Genomic DNA, 17,448 nt, shown 5'->3' on the forward strand with positions numbered 1-17,448 from the left:
CGTGGCTCAGTTGGTTAGCACGCTAGCGCAGCGTAATGACGCAGGAGTCTCTCATCAATGCTGTCGCTGTGAGTTCAAGTCCAGCTCATGCTGGCTTCCTCTCCGGCCATACGTGGGAAGGTCTGCCAGCAACTTGCGGATGGTCGTGTGTTTCCCACCCACCACAATGCTGGCCGCCGTCATATAAGTGAAATATTCTTGAGTACGGTGTAAAACACCAATCAAATAAATAAATAAATAAATAAATAAAATACTGTTTTAGGGATATCTGCCTGCTGGGTTCTGTCTGCCATTGTCCAAGGTTTCCTGTTTCTGTTTTAGAAATTTGTGCATCCTGGGTTCTGTCTGCCATTTTCCAGGGTTTCCTGTTTCTGTTTCAGGGATAGCTGCCTGCTGGGTATTGTCCTCTAGTATTGTATAGTATTGTATTGTATGCAGCGTAATGACCCAGGAGTCCTCTCACCAATGTGGTCGCTGTGAGTTCAAGTCCAGCTCATGCTGGCTTCCTCTCCGGCCATACATGGGAAGGTCTGCCAGCAACCTGCGGATGGTCGTGTGTTTCCCCCAGGCTGTGCCCGTTTTCCACCAACCAATGCTGACCGCCGTCGTATAAGTGAAATATTTTTGAGTATGGCGTAAAACACCAATCAAATAAATAAATAAATAAATAAATAAATAAATAAATAAAATACTGTTTTAGGGATATCTGCCTGCTGGGTTCTGTCTGCCATTGTCCAGGGTTTCCTGTTTCTGTTTTAGAAATTTGTGCATCCTGGGTTCTGTCTGCCATTTTCCAGGGTTTCCTGTTTCTGTTTCAGGGATAGCTGCCTGCTGGGTATTGTCCTCTAGTATTGTATAGTATTGTATTTTATGCAGCGTAATGACCCAGGAGTCTCTCACCAATGTGGTCGCTGTGAGTTCAAGTCCAGCTCATGCTGGCTTCCTCTCCGGCCATACATGGGAAGGTCTGCCAGCAACCTGCGGATGGTCGTGTGTTTCCCCCAGGCTGTGCCCGGTTTCCACCAACCAATGCTGACCGCCGTCGTATAAGTGAAATATTTTTGAGTATGGCGTAAAACACGAATCAAATAAATAAATAAATAAAATACTGTTTTAGGAATTTCTGTATCCTGGGTTCTGTCTGCCATTGTCCAGGGTTTCCTGTTTCTGTTTCAGGGATAGCTGCCAGCTGGGTATTGTCCTCCAGTATTGTATGTTTCCTGTTTCTGTTTTAGGAATTTCTGCATCCTGGGTTCTGTCTGCCATTGTGCGGGGATTCCTATTTCTGTTTTTAGGGATATTTGCCTGCTGGGTTCTGTCCGCCATTGTCCAGGGGTTTCCTGTTTCTGTTTCAGGGATATCTGCATGCTGGGTTCTGTCTGCCATTTTCCAGGGTTCCCTGTTTCTGTTTTGGGGATTTCTGCCTTATGGATCCTGTACTCCATTGTCACATTTCCTGTTTCTGTTTTGGGGATTTCTGCCTCGTGGATCTGTACTCCATTGTCACATGTTTCCTGTTTATGTTTTAGGGATTTCTGCCTCATGGATCCTGTACTCCATTGTCACATGTTTCCTGTTTATGTTTTAGGGATTTCTGCCTCATGGATCCTGTACTCCATTGTCATTGGTTTCCTGTTTGTGTTTTAGGGACTTCTGCCTCATGGATCCTCTACTCCATTGTCATTGGTTTCCTGTTTGTGTTTTAGGGACTTCTGCCTCATAGATCCTCTACTCCATTGTCATTGGTTTCCTGTTTCTGTTTTAGGGATTTCTGCCTCATGGATCCTGTACTCCATTGTGATAGGACTACTGATAGAGCTGCCGATCACCCTTTTTTGCATGAAGGTGGCTGCTTGCCAACAGAGGGCCTAATCCTGCTGTAATCCCTCCAGGAATGGATCAAGCTGCATCAGTGCACCATAACAGAACGTCAGAGACAGTACAGGTAATAAGCCATCGCTTTTCTTAAAAATCAATGTTGACTGGATTCAGTGCTGACTGACAGGTGTGAATGCAGATTTCAAAATGCACACCATCTAGATTCATGCAAAATGCTTACATGATACTGGTGTGTTGACATGACAATTGTCATGATATATCCTGAAATGTCCAAATGTAGCTTATTCATTCACACAATTGTATTTCGAGAACTAACAACACAAAGTGGAATACCCCCTACTATTTTAATTTATTTATTTATTTGATTGGGGTTTTACACCACCATACTCAAGAATATTTCACTTATATGATGGCGGCCAGCATTATGGTGGGAGGAAACTGGGAAGAGCCTGGGGGAAACCCACCCCCATCCGCAGGTTGCTGACAGACCTTCCCATGTACGGTAGGAGAGGAAGCTAGCATGAGGTGGATTTGAACTCACAACGACCACATTGGTGGGAGGCTCCTGGGTCATTGTGCTGCGCTGGTGTGCTGTAATAGCGGTAATATATTATGGCACTTGTTTTGACATTCTCATAAACTTTGTCTGTCAGAATATTTTTTGTTTGTTTGTGTTTTTCAAACTAGAAGATGAATTTCTTTAGGCAGGAATTTAATTGTAAGTTGATGTTTTAACATACAAAAGCCTTGAGAAACTGAAATCTGAAATAAGAACAGTAGCACCCTTTTGACTCTCACATCAGTCAGCTCAGGTCTGAGAATTTGCTGAACTCAGAGGAAAAAGAACAGTAGCTACATTTTGGCTCAGTTACACACAGTCCAATGAGCTCAAGTACCTTGATTGCTAATATCCAAGTAAATAGAACAGTAGCCACTGTTTGGCTCAGTTGCACCCAGGTTCCATAAATCAGTTCAATTGTCTTGATTGGTAAAATCAAAGGAAATAGAATAGTGGCTATTGTAGAAAACTGGGGTGGATTTCCTCCTGTGGTGCTTTGACCTCCTGTAGTGCTTTGACCTCCTGTCGTGCTTCGACAATGATACTACTTGTTCAAATCCTGCTCTCGCTTGGCTATGGCATCAAATCAAGAGGTTTTCCAGGCAAAGGTTGGCACTTTGCTCCGGGCAGTCTAATTTCTTTTACATGACACTGGTGGGTGTCATGTCATGACAATTCATGGCCAAAAATAGTGATTCCCATCATACTGGAAAACCACGATCATATTTGAATAACAGTTTGTTTTCTTCACCAAATTTCGTCTTTTTATCATGTTTTTTTTTATCTTGCCCATGTTAATAACTTATCAGACTACAAGGAAGTGTCTTTTGATGGAACCTCCATTTCAATCTGAGACTCAGACCTCTCTTGTACTGACTGATTCGGTTCTCATAAACAGTGAACCGTAAAATGACTTTCTTTCAGAAACCAGAAGTAAAGACAGATTTCCTAGTCTTGAAGGATGCAGGTAACTTTGATAGGAATGGACCGTCGGACTCTCAATTCCTGCAAAAAGCTGGTTACTAGTCTGACAAAGGACATGGGGATTGAAGTGAGGAATGAACTGGTTAAGGAACCTGTTGACCTAAAGAATATCACATGGTCAAAGGTCATGTTACTGCTGGTAGATAACAATGAGAGAGATGTGATACTAGAAGAGCCTAACCTTCTTCAAGGTCAGAATAAGGTGAAGATAGCCGAGGCAGCCATCAGCAATGGAGGTAAGTGTAGGCCTCCAGGGGGCTGCAATATGACAAACTAGTTAATAAATTAAGACTTTGTAATTTATAACTATTCGTTTTCAGTAAAAATACTTTTCAATAAAATAATTAAAATTTGTATGTACATATGACTTTTGGGTACTGGTTGCTACATGCACAGTGTCTGTTGACAAAGTGTTATTTTGGGGAAATTTTGTTCAAACAAACATTTCATTAGGTGCATATGTTTAATGGTGAAGAGTTTAACGGTTACTACCAGTAAAAGATGAACAAGTATATTTAGTACATATACGTGTAGCATATAAGTCTCCAATACTATTCATGCTGGCTTCCTCTCCAGCAGTACCTAGGGAGGTCTGTCAGCAACCTGAGGATGGTTGTGGGCTCCCCTAGACTCTGCCCAGTTTTCCTCTCACATTAATGCTGGCTGTCGTCGTATAAATGAAATATTCTTGAGTACCGTATGGAATAAAACACCAGTAAAATAATAAATAAATAAATATTTTAGTTGATATTATACATGTATGTTGATTTGTATTACTGAAACTTAAATTACATGTACATGTATGTTGATTTACATAACCCATGCCTAAATTACATATGCATGTATGTTGATTTGTATAACCCATACCTAAATTACATATATATGTATGTTGATTTGTATAACCCATGCCTAAATTAATATGCATGTATGTTGATTTGTATAACCCATACCTAAATAACATATGCATGTATGTTGATTTGTATAACCCATGCCTAAATTACATATGCATGTATGTTGATTTGTATAACCCATACCTAAATTACATATATATGTATGTTGATTTGTATAACCCATGCCTAAATTACATATGCATATATGGTTAATGGTTGTTGAAACAGGAACTCAGCATTTTGGGTTTTAGTTGTAATTCCCACCCAGTAGCAATAATCAAAATTTCCTCTCAAGTGTTTGCTTGTTTAAACTTCAACAAATTGCACATTTTATATGGGTGATGCACCTGTGTGTGTTTGTAATTTCAGTGGATCTGTTTGTGATCTATGTTGGACATCAAGAGTCTCAACACCTGTCTGAGAACAACCTCTTTGACCCTTGTTTGGCCTCTGTGAGGAAGCATCCCATCTTGAAACTACTGTCAGCTAATGGGCGAGTGATGTCCATCAAGCAAGAATTCACCAAACATCAGCAAAAACAGCTCAAGAAAGCCTTCAGGAATTTTTAATATTAATGTGCCGAGAGTATAGTTGTCTGCACTTTCTGATTAACGGCGGTGTGTTGTTTCTTTTATTTTTTTTTGATTTGTGAAGCAAGGAAAGTCTACACTTGCTTTCTGGTCGCTGCAAAGTTTACAATGAAGAAAGAATGACTTTGTGAACATTTACTTAACAGGAGTGTATGGAACACTTTTGATGAAATAATTTATGAGTTACATGACAGATGTTTCATGTATGCTTTTCCCTGCAAAAAGGGGTTGGGTTTGTGATTTTGGTTAATAAAAAAATCTGTGTGGTTTAATGTTTTTTTTTTAAACTCAGTAATCAAACCAGGAAGGGCCTGGTGGCAGACAAGGTGTGCCCAATGGTGTTATTTATTGCAGCTGTTCAAGACAACACTACTTGTGGAAATTGTTCACGTGAAGTTGAACTTTGCGTTTTGTACAGAAGAGTATTTATCTATTCTATTGTATGTTAAAGTGTTAGCTAGGTTGTTCTAAAGTTTATATTTAATGTTACATTTTTATAATCTCTTACAACTCTTTACCTTGGAATAGGCTCCTGTTTTGATTTGACTTCTCTATTAGCAGGTGGTTTTACTCTTATGGAGTTAATCAGTAGGCCCTATATCTCCAAACGTACCTGCTGTGGTTACTGTGTACATCCAGTATAAAGCTTACTTTTGCTTTTCAAGAATTTATTGTGAATGTTTTACGTTGTTAAATCAATTGACATCGCTTTATAATGGACCAACCAGAATAGTGATTTGAAAATTGTATGATATGAAATAGTGCCATCGTAACAGGAGTTAAACTGTTGTTATTTTGAGCGATATCTAGTTCAGTGTGGAAAACATATTGTAATAAGAACAAATAAATGTTGCAGAGAATTATTTGAAACCGTCATTAATCGTTTATTTTTGCGAAGGCTGGAGGTGGGTTGAAGTTTTATGCGTACTTTAAAAATATACGAAGAGAAAGAAGCAAGAATTTATGTTGAAGATGCTTATAAACTGTTTTTTTTTTTAAATTTTATTTTAGACAAGATAGCATACACTGTTCTTCCATGTAGTTAGTGCATTCAAGTTGTATTTTATTTGATCTCAAAGCATTCACCTTGAAGTGGTCTGCGTGTTTTAACCAAAGCTTACAACTCTGTATTGAAGAATTATTTTATAGCTTTTGATTTTAATGGTTAATTATTATTTTATTTGGTGTTGACCTTTCCGTCATGCCACCCAGAACTTTGTAAACAGCCTCAAGGCAAATCATTTTCTTTGCAATGTACAATAACCGCCATGATTTGTTATATTGTTATTCAAGGGTGTTCATAAGTGGGTGGTCTCTGAGCAGAACTATTTGAAAGCTAACACCACCAAAAATATGTCTCCCAAATGAAATAAAGATCTTACAAACCAAAAAAAAAAAAATAAATAAATAAAACAGCTTCCAAATTGAATGAACTTTGCCCAAACTGAATAAGCACCACAGTTCCCGATAGAATAACCATCCTCCAAGCAAAATAAACACCTCCCCCCTCCCAAACGGAATAAGCACCCTCCTCCCCCACCCAACTAACGGAATAATCATCTCCCGCCTAAAGCTCTAGTGTGAAAGAAGCAACTTCAACTGAGTTAAGCATCCCGAGAGCAACTGTCACCTAGCACCCACCTGAAATAGAGGATCGGATTTACCTGAGTACATTTACCTGAGTACATGTGAATGACAAACTAATCGTCCAATTCGGTTTTGGAGATGCTTATTGAGTATGGGAGATTGTTATTTGATTTGTTGGATGTTTATTCAGTTTGCGAAATGATTTTCTCATATTTGGGTTTGCCTTTCATACGCAACTGGCGGACTAATGGCGTTCTGAGGTCATGTTCACAAAACTTCGTAAATCAAACTTTTTGAAACTTTTATCCCATGGGATATTCTCTCGGGTACAGCGCGTTAAGGCATCGTGACTTACGAGAAAAATAACGAAAAAATTGACCTACGTAGTTTTGTGAAAATGGCAGATGGTAGCTTTCTCGTCTGCAAGGCATCCGGAACTGCATCTTATGTCATTTGAAAGCATGCATCAAACACCGTAAACATTGTGCACATTGCTGATCGAGTGCTAACAAAAAAGTATGATTTATGTAAATGGTATACATGTAGAAATTTTCTGCGGAGTTAATTGTTCGTTTTCACACAGTTACAGGTGTATCAGTTAAATGCACGTTTTAAAGGTTTGTTATAACATGCTTCAGTATATTAATATTTTGCAGCTTATAGCTTTTATCTCGTGAGACATAACTGTCTTATCAACACAGCGTGAATGTAATGGGCATTTGTGTGAACTACACAGGGCTGTATTCCATTTTTGGGGTTATATCGGCGAGAATCGCCAGAGACCCATAATAGAGGCATGAAAAAATGTGAAGAAATTGCCGAAAGTAGTTTCACCCAAGTATGACGTGTCGGTGCACTTAACAAACTAGACCGTGTGTTATGATTAAACATTAGCTTCCTTTCGTGATGTGTCTTAATTGTTTTATTGGGATTTATATGGTATGATTATACATTGAATAAACATTTTAATTATGTTGGGATTCGTGCTTTCATTTCTTATTCGTTTAGTTTCGTTTCACGAAAGGTTATCGAATGCGCTGGAGCAATTTGAGAATCGTGACGGTAAATGTCAAATACTCATCGGTATATTTTTGATTGCCTCGGATAGCGTATATTGCGAAAAGAATTACACCATATAAGGTAGCCAACGTTCAAGTATTTAACAGTTCTTAATAATATTAAGGCCTACCTTACCGCAATCGAGATCTTTGAAAGTCACCAAAATGGTGAAAATAAAGAATTTGGAAGCTATCAGACGACGGGTACGCCATTTGACCTTGACCCCTGTCCTACAAATAAGGTGCGTGCAAAATAAATGCGATTTAAAATTAAATGATACGCTTCTAAAATTAAAACAGAGCGAACTGTATACGCATGACGATTTGTGTGTAATCCTAAATTTCAGAAAGCTATCGCGTACATGCGAGGTTTAAAGCAAACAGTCCTTTCAAAATCGAAAGTAGGTCTCCAGAGTTATTAACTGGCGCGACACTCTCCACAACGTGTTGGTTGTCAGAAACTGAAGTGTAGTGTTTCGTCATATGCTTTCGGCATACTAACGTCATATTGTACGTATGTGTATCACTGCATGCGCACCGCGCTGGAATCTTGTACAGTTGGAAGAGTAGAACTCAGTGTGTCAACTAGTACATCTGCCTTCCTTACCTTACTATTTAATTACTTCATATCCATCTTACGGATATACCATATCTTGCGGTAAGCAAGAACCTTACGTCCATACACTATGACTTCACGCCTGCTTCGGCTGCACTCGAGATGGCTTGTGCGGGGATTGATGCACCGGTCTCATTCTCACCAACTCTCGATGAACCGACCATACCCTGGCCGCACTGGAAAAAACGTCTGTTTGAAAATTGCCTGCTTGCTGGTGACACAAAAGATGCTTCAGCTGATCGGAAAAAGGCTATTCTCTTACAGTCACTCGGAGCTGAGGGACAAAGAGTGTTCTGTACACTGCCCTTACAAGGTGAAGACTCCGACAGTTCTTGCTCGAGAGAAATGGCTACCCTCTAGATATATTTCGCCCACACGGTAAGTGTCAGTGTAGAGCGTATTGGTTTTCTTATGAGAGCTCAATTTCCCAATGAAACTGTTGACAGTTACATGGCTGCCTTCCGTGAATTAGGTTGTAACAGCTTCTACATGTAACTTTATTACTTTCTGTAAGGAAATGTTAAGCTTATTGAAAAAATAACAACAACAGAACGCATGTTGCTCGAACTCGATATCAAATTAAATAAGGAGATTAAAATTGCTGGTCAGATTGAATCTGCTCTTAAGGAGGCAAAATCTATCTCTGGAATTTCTGACCCTTGTAAAGTTTGTGCAGCAGTTACTGGTACCAAACTTAAGGGGAAATTTCGGCACAATCAAACAAACAGAAAACCAGTCCAAAGGTTCAAGAAAGTTCTACCGCTGTGGATCTCCAGCCACCTGGCAGACTTTCCAAAATGTCTTGCTATGGGGAAAACATGTCAAACTTGTGGAAATAAAAATCACTTTCTTTTTTAAATTAAAGAACATTTCACTTGGTCGATGGAAGAAATATGGTGTCTCCAGTGGCTTTCATCGCTGAGAAATCAAGCCAGAACTGTCCCCTGACTATCTTCTCCCTGTTACCGGATTTGTCCGACTAAACAACAAACCTACAAACTTAAGGGTTTCCGGCTTCGTGTACGCAAGAAAGTGAAATATTCTTCAGTTCGGCGTAAAACACCAATCAAATAAAAAAAAAAACAAATCGTGTAGCCAACTGAAAGCATGCCTGTTTGCCGATGTACACGCCAATGTAAAGCTTAATGTGTTAGCTTTCGAACGAACGCTGTTTGGTTGAAATTGACTATTTTTCCCTGTGTGATGTCCAGTTATGTAAAGCTGAGTCTTCTGTCTTTGAAATTGTGTACCTTGTGATATATATATATTAGGTATAATTTGCATTCGGAGGATTCTGCCACCTATGGCCTCCATTGAACCAGCGAACTACATTAACGACTATATTCAACCTGCTCAATGCCTTTGGTGTGGCAGTCTCTTTTTATAAATAGGTATATGGTCAAGAGATTATCTGGTATCATTAACATGTATTAATTCTCCGTACAGCGTCTCTTGTCAATTTATCTCATTTAGGGATTTATTCCAGCTCTTCATGTAAATGCTTAAAAAGCACATCAAAGCACATATCCTTTGGCTCCATAACTTAAGCAGAATTTGGTAAAAAAAAAAACAAACAAAAAAAAACGTAGTGATGCTAATTGCAGTTTATTAGACGGTGGTCTAGAATTACATAATTGTTGTATTTTTGTCACCCTTTAAACGTACACTAACATTAAAACAATGTGAAGGGACCAGGCCTTGTTGATGATTAGTAGACACATTGGAGTTGTACTGAGTTTTTGTAGCAAAATGAGAGCCATATTGTCGTCGCTTGGTGAACACGATTCCTTGGAGATGACTGGAATTGCTGAAGTTTTACATCCATGTGTCTCCTGCCGTCGAGCTCTTTCGTAGCCTTACTGCCAAATCTAACTTCTAATTGTATTATATTTGTACTTCATTTTACAGATTTTCAGCTATGAAAAGCACATCTGTTTTTCAGAATATTCATAGGTTTTCATGCATAATATCCAGAACTAGATCTTGTGTGGTGTTCTTGGCTCTTATCATTGCAACATCACCGATGACTCTTGCTCGCTTCTACTTTTGAGCATCTGCCTTTTTGTTCACATAACATCTATGTATAAAAGAGAGTGGTCTTTACGGCATTGGCCTTTGGGAAATTTTTTGGGGACAGTTTTTTATATATATTTTTGTTTCATCTTTCCCTGTAGATGTGAACTGGACAGACTTGTTGGAAACGGTTTTCTTTTGTGTCCCATTGTTACTGCTGCTGCAGGACAAATACAAACGACTAGATATGGATTTAGAGATGAAAGCCGAAGACAAAGCGCCCCCTGGTGATAGTAGATCAATTAAGCCCGTTCCACGAACACCGTCCATCGGGTATACATGATGTTGCCATAGACTATTTATGAATGAGATTTAATAAATTTATGCAACAATACATTTAGTGGACAAGATTTACAACTGTTAATATTTTTCCTTTTATATTATATTGATCGGTTTTGTAAATTATAAGGGAGATTTTATATTCCTGATTGTTATTGTTTGAAAAACAAAACATTTTGAAGGTTGAAAGGTTTTGAAATTGTCAAATCTTGCACCTTTGTCTGAGGATCGTTTTAATCTTTCGGTGGTAATTTGATGGCTATTGGTTGCTTGGCGTGACGAGAAAATGCCAGTGCTATTTGAGCATTAAAGCCGAACGCTGTCCAATTTGTGTTACACATTTGTTAACTTATAATCTTAGGAATTTTCCAGTCAACCTTTATATTGGCCTTTTCATTTTAATACTCTACAGGACGAAAGACAAATAGCGGGCCTACATCAGTGGGTTGCAGTTGAAGCCATGTTCAGTGCTGTTATGCTGACGTTGTCTGTACCGTGCAGTGGAACGGATACATGTGCAGAAGACCTGTCTGAACAATTCTCCTTAAATGTGCAATAGGCCTATACCAAACCAAGATAGATATGTGATAACATAACTGCGGTCCATGCTACAGTAAGGTCGCTCTGTTGGTTTTTACTTTAATCTAACGTTTAGTAATTTCATACAAACTGCTGATCATTGAACAGGAACCTTTTTTTTACCTGACTATTGTTTCCTGACAACCATTTTTCCTTGTTAAAGTACTCAACCTTTTACTATATATCCAATGCATTGCTTTCTGTGTCTCTCTTCACTTAAGTAATTCATACAGGTCATCTTTGAACACTTAGAAAATTATGCAGAGGAAGCAGTGTAGGGAGACAATCTACCCCAAGGGCAAAGTTTTAACTAAGGCGTTAAATGAAAGAAAAACCACTTGTATTACCATTAACCATCGCTTTTTTGTATTTAAATCACCGTCAAAAAACCGGAGAAATTATTTTATGGGTATCATTGAAGATTAAGGCCGCGTACTTAGCAATATTTCAGAAAGAAAAGCTGTCGATGATGGTCAGGTTTTTGGCAAGGGGCTATAAAAAGGCTTTCATGTTATATTCTGATACACTTCCCTAAATAGCAAGTATATATCTGTACCATTTAAGGTAATTTTCAGGTAATTTACATGTACTTATTTTAGGATCCATATTATATTTTTAGCGTAAAATCTCGTGAACATTTGAGGTAAAACATTGGAATTAGATCATCTATATTGAACGTTTCAGTTTTGCAAACGTTACTTGAATTGAATTGAAGAAACGATGATGAAAATAGACGACCTATAGCGTTACTTACTAAGGTCCCTCAAACAGGATTTTGTGTTCACTAAGACCGTCCTTGGTCATTGATATTTTATAGGCCTTAGGGTTTTGAAATTGGGACACCAGATAATCAAGACCTAGAATCTTGATGACAGTGTAGACCACACGGCCGTTTCTATTCCCGATCTTCTGAGCTGTTCAGCTTATAGAATGCCGTTAGAACACGCGTTCTCAGCTTGGTAATGACAGTGCACCTTTTATGCGTAAAGTTTGGTACATGGGTACTGTTTCATTAGACCAAGGCCTATTTTGTATAATAGTAGACAAGCTGGGACGTTGTGGTTGAGCATATTTTAATGTGGTTGAGAATACAAGCACTGTTATAGATACTCCACTTATTTTCACACTAAGCGACAATCCAACAAAAAAATGAAGAGAGACTCTTGCTAAATCCACGTTTGTGCGGTTTACTTTCGTTGGAGACCACTTCAGATGCGTACCATATTCACATTGGTGTTGATTAATGAATTTCTCGTGTTGATGAGTTTGGAAAATGTGAACAGTGGTATTCTCACATGTGTGACTAATTTTCCCACACATACAATTTAGATTCAATTCATAACTCTGAGGTACCAAACATGTGGACGCATATTTCACTAACAATGCGACCTATAAAAAGAAAGTTACCGTAGATAAGCTACCAGTATATTTGATTTCGTGCCACGATGGAATCTCGTACTAAGCCTCATGCACTGGTTTGGTTTCCTCGTTCAGAAGAACCACATTTTGGAATTCCACCCAACTGTGAAAAACTCTTGGAATGTCATTTCCACCTGGTCTGGCTAAAGGACTTACTGACAACCCTACATTAGGGCTGGAGATCCAGGCAGCATTTGGCAGTTACTGCGACTCGTGACGTTGACCATCGAAACTCGGCCACAGTTGTTTCCTAACCTTAAGGCTGTCGTTTTGTGTGTCCACGGGGTTTGACCACATGGACATGGAGAAGTATAAACAGCTGGGGATTCGTGTGTATAACTGTGTGTCTTATTCCGAGGCGACGGCCGAGCATGCCCTCCTGTTAATCCTAGCTACGGCCAGGGATTTTATCAAAAGTAAGTATAGACTTTACCAGATAAATACGAAAAAGCTTGCTGCGATATCATTTCGTACAAATGGTGATATAGAAACCTGAAAAATAGTCAGTATTTGTCCGTAATTTTTGCCATTTATTCCAGTCACTTTCCATGTTTCCTCTCTCTTCGTCGTTATAGTATCTGCGTTATAGAGTCGCCAGAACTCCGTCCTTGTCTGTTAGGGTTCCTAGTGGTGGTGCCCCAGGAGCCTCTCGCCATGAGTTCAAGCCAGCTTATGCTGGTTTCTGTCAGGTCATACGTGGACGGTCTACCAGAAACTTGCGGGTGCTCCTGAGCTGCCTGGTTTCCTCCCACCATAATACTGACCGCCGTCGTATAAGTGAAATAATTTTTAGTATATGGCGTAAAACATAAACCAAACTAAATAAATAAATAAATAAATGCCTGTTTAATTGCAGAGGTACAAGAAGTCAAAACTGCAGTGAAATGTGTCGGTAGTATGACAGACCCCGCTCCTGGACTGTCTGGATCCACCCTCGGCGTGATAGGCCTGGGCAAAATAGGAACTAAAGTCGCCAAGTGCGCTCGGATCTTCGACACGCGCATTGTATACTACAACAGGCGGGCCAGGTAATGGGATGGCCAGGATTTTCATTGGACGTAAATTTATAATGAAGAATGACACTACGTCCTGCCAGTTCTTAACTAACTTATTTTTATTACTTAGAGTTGTATATGCACAAACACATAATGGTTTTATTATTTGAATGTCACTTGGTCAGTTCGGCTCAGTATGAAAATAGTGACTAATATCCAAATGCTGATCACCACCAATCGCTATCAGAAATAATGTATTGATGTGATTATTAATAACATATCAGGCATAACCACATATGAACAATATGTCAGTTTTGAGTCGTTTATGCTATATGTTATTGCGGACATAGTTAACCAGTTCTGCGGCGTATGTGGAGAGAGTGGGAGATTCAGTCCCATGGCAAGTGGCATAAAGTGTGTTGCTCCCAACCGTTCCGTGAGTTGTCTAATGAACATTCGCTGTGTGAAACCATGAAAGACTTGTTTTCTGAACATTTATAGAATATTCAACATGTTAACTGAATACTTTTCCAAACTATTCAGTATTATTCTGTGATATGACTTAGAAAGGTCTTATTCAACCTACTCAACAATTTTTCAGTCATATAACGACGAAGGGTCATTAAGTATGTGTACATACATTGTTTATTCTTGCAACAGAGCGACTCCATGCCGCCACTGAAGTATAATGCCGAAGACACCGGGCATGACACCCCATGCAGTCACATTATGACACCGGGTCAACCAGTCCTCTTTTCTTGATCAAATCTCTCAGTGCTGAGCGCCAAGCAGGATAGCAAAACGCGCCATTTATAAAGTCTGTAGTAGGACTCTATCAGGGTTTGATCCCGGGTCTCCCGACTTTGAGGCGGACGCTCTATACCCATTAGGCCACAAAAGTGGTCCTGTCGACCGTGTTTTTATTGTTTTTACGATAGTGTGTTCTTGTAGTAGCTAATCCATCATATTTACTGTCTTCTCTCACCGGAAAGCCATATCAAAGAATACACCATGCATCCAGTTGGCCGAAATCAGTCTTTTCCCTAAAGGTTCGAATTCCCCAAAACACTTTTTCTTTACATAATTCATCCATATTACAGTGTATGTTACTGTTCCAGTCGCAACCACACGTACTTAACTTCCACCTTTCCATTCGTAGAGATTCCAGGCTGGACGACGAGGACGGTTTTGTCTACGCCTCCTCATTGGCTCTTCTGCTCCAAGAAAGTGACTACATTCTGGTCACATGTCCTTTAACAGACGAAACGAGGCTAATGATTGGCCGGGAGCAATTCAAAATGATGAAATCTTCAGCGGCCATCGTTAACGTCGCAAGAGGTATATCCTGATTAAAATCACTTCCTTTCCATGCATCGCCTTAAATAAAATCCTCGCCACTGAATAAAAACCATACCATAAGTATACCATATGTAAACATGTTATTACCTGAACAGTCTACAAAGGACTCATCACTCAAAATTTACCCGTTTAAAACATTTTATTTTGTTTGACCTCATGAAATTCACCACTCTTCAAAGGAAACGTGAAGGAATATACCATTCAAAATTCATCCTCATAAAAGTAATATTTTTACTTAGAACATACCTGCACTGAGTATTTAATATTCAATGTGTTCATTCCATGCTTTCAGCCGAAATAATAGATCAAGATGCATTGCTGGATGCCTTGCAGAGGGGAAAGCTACGATCTGCCGCTTTGGATGTCACCAGTCCGCCAGTTCTTCCCACGGGTCACCCACTTTTGAGCCTCCCCAATGTCATCATCACAAACCATTGTGGTTATTGTACACATAGATCCATAGAAAATGTCTTCCGGGAAGCTGTGTACAAAGCCTTGGATGGCTTGACAGAGATCAACGCCATGTAGAATCATAAATAACGACTAAAACAACTTGAAGGAAAATACATGAAGTACTCTATCGTCCAGGCACTGTGTTTACACTATGTGGGCATACAATCAAAAAGTACGAATTGTCCACGAGTCTTAAAAGTTCTTTAACATTGAATAAATTGATCCAGATCCTTTTAGAAAGCCTTATTGATTTCACGTTGTCTTTCTCATTTAGAAAAAAACCTAAATTTTCAGTCTAGTTCGCAATGTCTTGAATACAAAAGTCATTTACCATACTTGTTTTGAATACACGGCTTTATACGCGCCGACCCCACTCGAGAAATACACGTAATAGTACTATTTCAGATCACATAACCAATACATCACATCATTCTGTTTGGTCCTTCAAGTATCACATGATTTAGCAGACCACTGTACTTACACAGACTTTTGCTGAAAACAAATACTCAGGTAAAAAATGTGCCTGTCCAATGATCAGCAGTTTGTGTGAAATTACTAAACATGAGATTAAAAACCAGCAGAACGACCTTACTGTAGCATGGACCGCAGTTATGTTATCACATATCTATCTTGGTTTGGTATAGGCCTATTGCACATTTAAGGAGAATTGTTCAGACAGGTCTTCTGCACATGTATCCGTTCCACTGCACGGTACAGACAACGTGAGCATAACAGCACTGAACATGGCTTCAACTGCAACCCACTGATGTTGGCCCGCTATTTGTTTCTCCGTCGTGTAGAGTATTAAAATGAAAAGGCCAATATAAAGGCTGACTGGAAAATTCCCAAGATTATAAGTTAAAAAAGGTGTTACACACATTGGACAGCGTTCGGCTCAAATGCTCAAAGAGTGCTAGCATTTCTTCACCACGCCAAGCAACCAATAGTGAACAAATTACCAGAGAAAGATTAAAACGATTCTTAGACAAAGATGCAAGATTGGACAATTTCAAAACCTTGTTTAAAACAGCCTTTAAAATGTTTTGTTTTAAACAATAACAATCAGGAATATAAAATCTCCCTTATAATTTACAAAACCGACCAATATAATATAAAAGGAAAAATATTAACAGTTATAAATCTTGTCCATTAACTGTATGAATTTATTAAATCTCATTTATAAATAGTCTAGGACAACATCATGTATACACGATGGACGGTGTTCCTGGTACGGACGTAATTGATCCACTAACACCAGGGGGCGCTTTGTCTTCGGCTTTCGCCTCTAAATCCATATCTTGTGGTTTGTATCTGTCCTTTAGGAGCAATAACAACGGGACACAAAACAAAACCGTCCCCAACACACACCAGTTTGTCCAGCTCACATCTGTGTCGAAAGGTGAAATAAGAATATATATAAAAACTGTCCCCAAAAAATTCCCAAAGGCCAATTCCGTAAAGACCACTCTCTTTTATACATAGATGTTATGTGAAGAAAAAGGCAGATGCTCAAAAGTAGAAGCGAGCAAGAGTCATCGGTGATGTTGCAATGATAAGAGCCAAGAACACCGCACAAGACCTAGTTCTAGCATATTATATATGAAAACCTATGTGTATTCTAAAATACAGATGTGCTTTTCATAGCTAAAAATCTGTAAAATGAAGAACAAATGCAATACAGTTAGAACTTAGCAAGACTACGAAAGAGCTCGATTGCAGGAGACGCATGAATTTAAAACTTCAGCTCAATATATAAAGTACTAAAATCGTGAATTTGGTAATTTACGGTAATTAATATGCACACAGAACAGAACTGTAATATTCTTCTTGTGTTATTGTGTTCTGTATGCATGTTAAAACTTCAGGTCAATACATGCTGTACTTTTTGAGATACCACGCCTAACATTTTGTTAAACATCCCCTAGCTGTGTACACATATCGCTTTTGGAGGGTACGCACAGCCCCGAGCTTTGTACACTTACCGCTGTTGGAGGGTATGTACAGCCCCGAGCTGTGTACACTTACTGCTACTGGAGGTTGTGTGCAGCCCTGAGTCGTACACACTTACTGCTCTTGGAGGTTGTTTACAGCCCCGAGCTTTGTACACTTACCGCTGCTGGAGGTTGTGTACAGCCCTAAGCTGTGTACACTTACTGCTCTTGGAGGTT

At 39.2% G+C, this 17,448-nt stretch overlaps 2 protein-coding genes across 5 annotated transcripts in view; both read left to right on the plus strand.

Moving 5' to 3' along the window:
* Positions 1–7,429, plus strand: part of LOC135461601 (uncharacterized) — a 24,915-nt gene extending 17,486 nt beyond the window's left edge. For 3 of the 4 annotated variants that reach the window (XM_064738770.1, XM_064738771.1, XM_064738769.1), the window contains exons 4-6: positions 1,766–1,945; positions 3,323–3,618; positions 4,642–7,429. In XM_064738770.1, the coding sequence (XP_064594840.1) occupies positions 1,766–1,872 (107 nt within the window). In that variant the 3' untranslated portion in view covers positions 1,873–1,945; positions 3,323–3,618; positions 4,642–7,429. Of the gene's footprint in view, positions 1–1,529; positions 1,733–1,765; positions 1,946–3,322; positions 3,619–4,641 lie in introns of those variants that run through there. The other variant, XM_064738772.1, reaches the window with a different exon arrangement.
* A 5,339-nt stretch (positions 7,430–12,768) lies between these two features.
* On the plus strand, positions 12,769–15,355 carry LOC135464366 (glyoxylate reductase/hydroxypyruvate reductase-like). Its single transcript, XM_064741795.1, has 4 exons — positions 12,769–12,889; positions 13,330–13,501; positions 14,628–14,806; positions 15,120–15,355. The coding sequence occupies exons 1-4, from the start codon at positions 12,769–12,771 to the stop codon at positions 15,353–15,355; spliced, it is 708 nt and encodes a 235-aa protein (XP_064597865.1).
* Positions 15,356–17,448: the final 2,093 nt, after the last annotated feature.

Source organism: Liolophura sinensis, chromosome 1 (genome assembly GCF_032854445.1).
Source record: "Liolophura sinensis isolate JHLJ2023 chromosome 1, CUHK_Ljap_v2, whole genome shotgun sequence".
Taxonomy (NCBI): Eukaryota; Metazoa; Mollusca; class Polyplacophora; order Chitonida; family Chitonidae; genus Liolophura; species Liolophura sinensis.